The sequence below is a fragment of the Clarias gariepinus genome, chromosome 1 (genome assembly GCF_024256425.1).
Source record: "Clarias gariepinus isolate MV-2021 ecotype Netherlands chromosome 1, CGAR_prim_01v2, whole genome shotgun sequence".
NCBI classification, from domain to species: domain Eukaryota; kingdom Metazoa; phylum Chordata; class Actinopteri; order Siluriformes; family Clariidae; genus Clarias; species Clarias gariepinus.
This window is the reverse complement of record NC_071100.1, coordinates 11,566,696-11,575,207: the sequence shown is the minus strand read 5'-3', so window position 1 is coordinate 11,575,207 and position 8,512 is coordinate 11,566,696. Positions and strand designations below refer to the sequence as shown.

Here is an 8,512-nt window from a genome sequence, read left to right as displayed (position 1 = left end):
TCCTCTCCAAGTTCCTGCTTAGCGGTGAAAAACGCAACAATATAGAATATTTTTTTATGTTTGCTGGCGAAATACATTTTAGGCAGAGACGTCTGCTCGGTCTTGTTAAATTGTTTTAAACCCCCCATTTCTGTGAATTCCCCCATCAGCAACAAACGGTTTGATAACTTCACACTTGCGATTGTACTTTTTAAATGTAACCTACGTATCTACAGAATAAGAATATTTAACTACTTCAGTAGTGAATGAGAAATTTGGTCGGTCTGGCTTTTAGATAAGGTTCTTATTTGATATAATTATATTATTTAATTAAGAATCTTATTATAAATATTATTCTTATCCTCTATATTCTTGTCGAGTATAGTCCTTTAGAGCAAGCACTGTCAGAAGATTCTGCGGAATCGCTTTTCACCTTTCTGTAGATGTGAATTCATTAAACTGTGTGCGTTGTTGCCAAATACTGTAGGGGGTTTAGATGAATTAACAACACAGAGCGGATGTCTATGCCTAAAATAGATAGGTTTAAATAGATAGATTAATGATAGCAATTAAATCAGACGATTTAATACTTGGATCTTATACTTTTCTTTTTATTTACTGTATGGACAGTCACATTATGCTTTCTCTATGTTATTTATCTCTCTATATATTCTCTAATTATGACTTGAATGAATCAGGTCACATCGGAGCGCGCTGGCATGTTGGAAAAGCCAACGTTTACTGTATCTATCGAGTAGCCTATATAAGTGCAAGTCGCTGGTTTATACACGCCGATAAATGAATTTAAGATGGATTTTAAAGCATATTTTTTAGGCCTAAATATTCGTTTTAATTAATGGCCAGGTGTATTACGAAGTTGTTCTCTGCACGCTGTATCTGCATGGAGAGAATGTGTGTGTGTGCACGGAGAGTTTGTGTGTGTGTTTGTGACGTTATCTTCTCCTTTATACATGCTTCCAACCAACCAACCAACCAACCAACCAACCCTGGCCTCCAAACTCAGAAGCTAAGTGTCAAAGCCGATAACTGCTCCTTTGATCTGCTCGTTACGGCGGGGCGCCGACTGCTGATCAGCGTATAGTAACCTGTACAAGCCAAGCTCCTCCCCAAACACAGTGTAAGATAACTATTTACACTAACCATTAAAATGTTTAGAATTTAATTAAACACAAATATATAAATTAGACTTTCTTTATACATAATATTTTTATTATACTGTATATAAACTCATGCTAGGGTACTTTTACTACGCTGAAGTACCATTTAAAGCTATTTATTCATTTTTTTTTTATTTGCTTACTGTACTTACTTACTTAATTACTTACTAACTAGAGAACGCTTTAGTAAAGAGCTCTAAAACAACGGTAATACGAATGACAATGGATTATTACAGAACGTGCGAGTTGACGCCCATGCACCAATCACTAACCATTAAAATGTTGTATTTGAATTAAAATGGCACTTATATATTTGTGTTTAACTAAATTCTTAAAGCGTCGTGTTCACCCATGGGTTTACTGCATAAACACTGTTTTTTGCATTGAGTTTAATCATGCAGCACTTTTAGTATTTATAGCAAAAGCAACCCAACAGTGTGATCAAAGTACCCGAAATAACACTGAATTTATAGCACAACCCAACGATATTTAAAGCACATAAACACAATAAAACAATATTGCATGGGTGCGTTGTAACAAAGTATCATCATAGAAAGAGAGAAGAAAATGAAGAATAAATACATATCAGTATTTACAGTTTAAGCTCGACACGTTTATGAGCTCCATCGCTTGCTGTCAATGGGCGCCTAAGAAAGAGAGAACACGTTTTCGGCTTCAGTAGACACACAATACTTCAGACTGAAACACGACTGCCCCCTACAGGTAATGAAGGGCATTTTCACAGCTTGGGATCCCATTTCTCGAAACGTGCGTTTTTAATGGCCAGATCTGTATTAGAGCCTGCGTGTGTCCTTAAGCCTGTGTTTCGCCACAGGGCTTAGGCTATGTGTCTTTAAGCCTGTGTTTCGCCACAGGGCGTATGCTTGGTGTAACAGGTATTGGAGCCTGTCTGTGTCCCTAAGCCTGTGTCTTGCCAGAGAGCCCATGTTTCACCCTATGTTTGAGTACTGTTTGGGTTTGTTGTTTCTTTGTTTGTTTTGTGTCATTATTTTTTATATGCTGTGACTGCCCTTATTAAAAGACTCTTTTTGTTTACAAAACCCCTCTGCGTTTATGCCTGCTCTTTCCGCCCACAGTGACAACATCCGCCATTACACCCCGATCACGACAGTTGTCTTATTTTGTCGTTGAAATTTGAAATAGTTTTCTCACTTGTAATCACTAATGCTCATTTTATACATAACCTAAAATAAACCTACCTAAACCAGGGGAAATGTCCCTGAAAGATGAGTGTAATCACATGTCAAGAAAAACTCAGGTTATCAAAACCAATCAAGGTAAAAAATCACGGGACTAGCTAGTTAGGCTAAGGGTTCTGTCACTCGCTCGATCAGATCAGTTTAAAATGGTTAGCTGGTATAACCATAGCAAGAAACAGTACTGCTAAAGCATGTCAGCAAATTTTGACAATGAAAGAAGAAAAGTAACTGTAAAGTTAAGAATGTAGGGATAAAAAAGAGAAAGGCAAGATTCAGATGTTAGCCATGCTCATATTGAAGTGCATAAACTGTCATCTTGAATAAGCAGGGATAGTGCAATATCTCTCTCTCTCTCTCTCTCTCTGTGCATGCGCTGGGTGTGAGAAAGCGCGTGGAAGACTGTTTGGCGTCTTGCCAGATTTTCTGAAAAAACTTTCCGTTTTCTTTAACCCCCATTTCTTTATTTATTTCTTTATTTATTTTTTATGTATTTATTTCCCCTTAATCTTTATTTAGCGAATGCGTTTTAAAAGACATTTAGTTTAAAACTTCATAGTGAGAGAGAGAGCGGGGCACCATGGCCTCTGAGGCCGGTGGGGAAAGTTTGTCTCTCCGTAATGGTGTCAGGTGTGTCACGGACAATGGGGTACTGGTGGAGGACGTACTGTTAGCGGTGGGAGAGCAGGTCGGGTGCGACAACATCTACTCAGCCTCCCGGATGAACAAAGCGGTGGTGGTGTTTGTGAAAAAGACGAGCCTCGTGAGTGCGCTGATTAAGAGCGGAATAACCGTGAGAGGATCTGCGGTCCAGGTCACCCCTCTGTCGGCCCCCGCGACAAGAGTGGTGATCTCTAATGTGCCTCCGTTTATACAGGACGAGGTGATCATGAGGAAGCTGGCCCGATTCGGGAGGTTCGTCAGCCCCATGAGAGCCATCCCGCTCGGGTGTAAGAGCTCCAGCGTAAGACACGTCCCGTCCTTCAGGAGACAGGTCCTGATGGTTTTAAACAACCAGGAAGGAACACTGAATGTAAACTTTAATTGCAAAGCGGGGGACAGCAGCTACACCGTCTTCGCCACCACAGAGCCGCTGAGGTGCTTTGAGTGCGGGGACATCGGACACAAGAGGCTGAGCTGTCCACACGGAGCCGCGCAGCCGGGGAGCTCAGGGGGCGACTCGGCCCGGAAACAGCAGCAGCAGCGCGGGGACAGTCAGCCGGAAAACACCAAGGAGTCCGAGTCCGCCGCGGGCCTCAGCGACACACCCGAGCCAGCACTCATGGAGGTCAGTCATACACACACCGCCACCACAGAGACACACACCGCACCCGGCGATGACCCGAACATCGCCACTACTGTACACAGCGAGAGTAAACATCCCGACCCGTGTACAGTAGTCAGCACTGACCACGCCCCCAATGCTGACCACGCCCCCAACACCAGCACCGGAGAGGCACAGGAACCTCAAACCTGCACACCGACACCAAAAGAAAAAACCTCAATAAAACCAAGGAGAAAAAGAGACGAGACGACCATCACTGAACAGAGCAGCAAACGGAAAACCCGCAGCCAAACACTGAACACAACAACACAGGACACAGAAGAAGCAGGATGCAGCACCGCACACACACACACAGAACCACAAGGAGACACAGAGGAACAAAAAAAAAATTTAAAAAAATCTCACATCAGCAAACAGGACAAATTACACATAAATAAACCAGACTATGAAAACATAACAGTGCGACACAAAATTTTAAAAGACGTTGGATTTGTTGGTGGGGTGGAGGGTCACGGGGTTTTCCTTAAAAAAAAAAAAAACAACAACCCGAATGTACATATGTTAATACTTTGTGTATGTATGTGTGTGCGTATGTGTATGTAAGTATGTATGTACACGTAATTGTATGTGTGTGTGTGTGTGTATGTATGTGTGTATATGTATATATATTTGTATATATAATTGTAAAACAGTAAATTTATCAATTTGTTATAATAAAGTGAGTTAAAATCTCTCTCTCTCTCTCTCTCTCTCTCTCTCTCTCTCTGTCATTTGTATCTGTACATATGGATGCATGAGTGTATGTGAATGATTGTATGTGAATCGTTAACATTATATTTACTTAAGTAACTTTTGAAAAAAAAAAAATACTTCTATGAGTACTTTTTCCTGCACCATACTTTTTACTTTTACTTGAGTAACTTCATGAAGAAGAAACGTTACTCTTACATTCGGCTACACTCGACTTGTTACTTTTCCAACCATTTATTGGATACATTAGATATTTTTTGTTTTTGCCAGAGAAATGCAGCTGGTGGATGTACCACGTGACTGTTTCACCAATCAGATGTAGCAACAATAATCATAAATCCGTTGGACCAATCAGCCGCAAAACCAATAACCGCATGGAGTCAAATGGCCACACAGAAGGCAGGGGTCGGGGGAGGGTTGTCTTCAGCAATGGTAGACAGTGAAGCAAACATGCCGCGGTTAGTTTAGCGGTTTTATTTAATGTTGCAATCTTAACATTTAATTAGAAAATAAAGCTAGATGCTTAAAAATATAAGTTACTTACATTTGTTCTGCTGGACACAGTTCATGGTAAAGTGAGACCTCTTGTACATGTTCTAATGTTATTTGTTATCTGCTGAGGCATTTGCAGGGCAACTGAACATACAGTATATCTTACACAGGAAATAGTTTACACTGTTCAAACATCCATGTGTTACCTACAGTAGGTATTTATTTCAAAAGCTTTATATTGTTTTATATTGAGATTGGGCCATTTGTATTTCTTATTCCTTAATTTGATATTTTGTACAGATATTTCATTTTTTTTTTCGTTTAATTTTTTTTATTTTATTGATTTTATCTGCTTACATACTTTCTAAAAAAAATTAATCAGACATTGTGATGAAACAGTTACTCAGTACTTGAGGAGGCTTTTCACCGAATACTTACTTGGGTGATATTTCAGATTACTACTTTTTACTTCTAGTTGAGTTTTACTGCACCATACTTTTTATTTTGAAGTACAGATACTTTTACTTGAGTAGATTTTTTGGCTACTCTACCCACCTCTGTTCAGAAGTAACACTCCTGTACTTTAGCACCATATGAACAGTCAACAAAGAACAGAAAGGACAAAGACAGGCTTTCATATACAGGCAAAGATGAGTTGAAACAACAGTAGAGTGTTTATGTTGAGACTGACTTTATTGATAGAAATCTTTACAGATTTTAATATTCTTTTGAAAAAGAAATCAAATCAAATAATCAATGAGGATATCAATAAGGATTATTAGAAGGTAATAATTGAAACAATCCTTTAAGCCAAGCTAACAAAGAAGACATTTTTGATTTGAATGATCTAATAGGTGAGATTCATTATATTAAATTTTCATTACATTTTTAGAATAAACTTTGCAGATTTTGAGGCCCCACCGAGGTTTTTGGCTGATTCAGTCACAGTTACATCTCCAGCAGTGTAAGTGACACCTTTGTAGGTTCCACTGGTTTTAAATTCCAGCACACCACCATTATGGCATGTAATCTTGACTTTGCCCTTGAAGGGGAGATCAACTGGAGCCTGGCCAAGTGTGATGTCCACATCCACGGTTTTACCTGGAAGGACTTGAACAGGAAATGAGTAAAGCTCCATTCTCTCTTCACTCATCTCTGAAGCATATGTACCATCAACACTAAGTATGAAAACATAGTTTGATTTTTTCTTTGCAATCAGTGGGATTCCTGCGTTCACTTCCAGAGTGTATGTCAACTCCAATTTTCCGGTAACTGACCAGAAGGATTTCTGTGTTATTTTTTGGGAGGTTTCAACTTTGTATTCTTGAGTTAGAGAAGTATCATTGTGGTAGGTCATGGATTTGATTTCCCTGATATTCACTTTGGGTATCACTTCCTTAAGTGTAGGATACTCAACATCTGTAAGCTTAGTAGACTTGATCGTGTTAATGAATATGAAGCCGAAGCAATCAATATCTGAACCTGAACGCCCTGTGATTCCCATGCAGATCCCAGAAGCAACATCAACTGGAACTTCTTGGTTCAACCCTTCACTTCTCTGCTTTACATAGAACTCCCTGGAGTGAGTTGTCTTGAATTTGATGGCACCCAGACGTGTTCCCCTTGAATTTGCCCATAGTGAAAGGGAGGTGAAATGCTCTCCATCTTCAAATATAAACTCTTTAACATCCCCAGCAGGTACACCAAACTGCTTGGACTGGCCATCAGTAAGGCAGACCTTTATGGCCTTCACTTGCCAGTCACCGAGCCACACCCAGATCTTTTGCAATGTGGATCCATTTTCAGTGCCATTAAAATTAAAGGGGTTTCCTCCATTCGCACCAACTGCAACTACATCTGCCAGGGCTGACATTATCTTGAGCTTAACCTTTAAAAAGAAAACAGACAATTAGTTGTATTAAGGTTATTTTTAATAATTATTCTTTTTTAAAATAAATAATCAAAAGCTACTGCCAATATTATTTTATGATTCAGATCATAGATAAATCATTAATTTATTCTTACTAATGGCCAATACGTTCTTTTGGAATAAAACCAGTCATTCATTCATAACATATGCAAATGCTTTACATAAAGTTAATTAACCTTAACTAAAATGAATAAATTACTTGTAACTTCTATCTCACACCACTACAAGGTAGATAGTACCAAAGTACCAATATATATTTTGGGTAGACCAGTATGGCCATCTTTAAACAAAATGGCCGCAGCAAAATTATGTCATCGCACGATTTAGGCCATAAATGAGACCTAAGTTGTGATTCTAATCTATTCTTATTGGTAACCATAATTTAATTTTTTTTTAAAGATGTTAAAATTGCACCTAATCAATAAAAACCTCACACCAAATAATAATAGAAAACATAAAAGAATGAATAGATTGCAATAAATTGTTTAATATTGCTACTGTATCTAACTAAATACATTTCCCTTGCAAACGACTTATAGATGTTTTTATTTATAAATTTTTTTTGGATTAATAAATCAATTTAACTAATTAACGTTTTCATACATAGGAATTTTTGGCGATGAACCTTGATATTCCACCATGTGCTGGCAATGGCAGGGACGAAAGCAAAGATTGCATGGAAGTCGACATATTCATGTAATTTCCATGATTAATCTCCTTGACACGTCAGTGCAGCCCTATACTTGGGTTATTTGAAGCTGTTGTGCTCTTTCTATCCTGTCTGGTCAGCATCCTCACAAACCTCTGCCTAATTTTATTGATTTCTTTCATGAACATTTTACCAATCACATAAACAGTACATTACATGTAAAACAATAAAATATGCACAGATTTAAAACAGTAAATTTATGCATAAAATATTAATAGAACATATAAATAAGACACAAACAACTGAGGCGCACATTGTGCACATTTAATCGCTCCAAACCGCTCTGGAAAGCTACAGCTTCTGAATGTTATTTCTTGGTGCAATAATAAGAGAAATTACCCCCACTGAGTATCTACCTCTGGTGTCCTGTCAAATACAATTCCATTAGGAAGGGCCTGTCATAAAACGGTTAAAGACCATTATGTGACGTGAACTGGCGGTCACTTTATTTGTAGCTTATTTATTTTTATTTGTAAATGTTCTTCTTTATAAGGGCCACAGGAAGACCTTTACAAAATTAAATAAAAAAGGTAGATCATATTCTCTCTCCCCCTGTCTCTCTCTCTCTCTCTCTCTCTCTCTCTCTCTCTCTCTCTCACACACACACACACACACACACACACACACGCACACACACACACACACACACAGACACACACACACACACGCACACACACACACAACAATTACTATGCTTCTTATCTTTATTAATGGTTTATGCTCTGCTCACCTTTTGTCTTTTTAGAATTTCTGCAGTTTACCTCAGTCTCTGTCCTCTTATGACTCCTGTTGGCCCTGGGGGTGAAAACGTATGAGCAATGGTACAGTTGTTAGCATTCACATAAACTACTGCATCCAATTGTACAGACACAAAAGACAGAGAGAGAGAGAAAGAGAGAGAGAGAGATTGCACTATCCTCGCTTATTCAAGATGACAGTTTATGCAGTTCAATATGAGCATGGCTAACATCT

At 38.6% G+C, this 8,512-nt stretch overlaps 1 protein-coding gene across 1 annotated transcript; it reads right to left on the bottom strand.

Moving 5' to 3' along the window:
* Positions 1-5,781: 5,781 nt before the first annotated feature.
* Positions 5,782-6,783, bottom strand: LOC128520195 (aerolysin-like protein). The gene has a single exon (XM_053494313.1). The coding sequence runs from the start codon at positions 6,772-6,774 to the stop codon at positions 5,782-5,784; it is 993 nt and encodes a 330-aa protein (XP_053350288.1). The 5' UTR covers positions 6,775-6,783.
* Between the last annotated feature and the right edge of the window lie 1,729 nt (positions 6,784-8,512).

Coding starts and splice junctions, on each gene's coding strand:
- LOC128520195 (XM_053494313.1), bottom strand. CDS start 6,774: ATGTCAGCCCTGGCAGATGTAGTTGCAGTTGGTGCGAATGGAGGAAAC.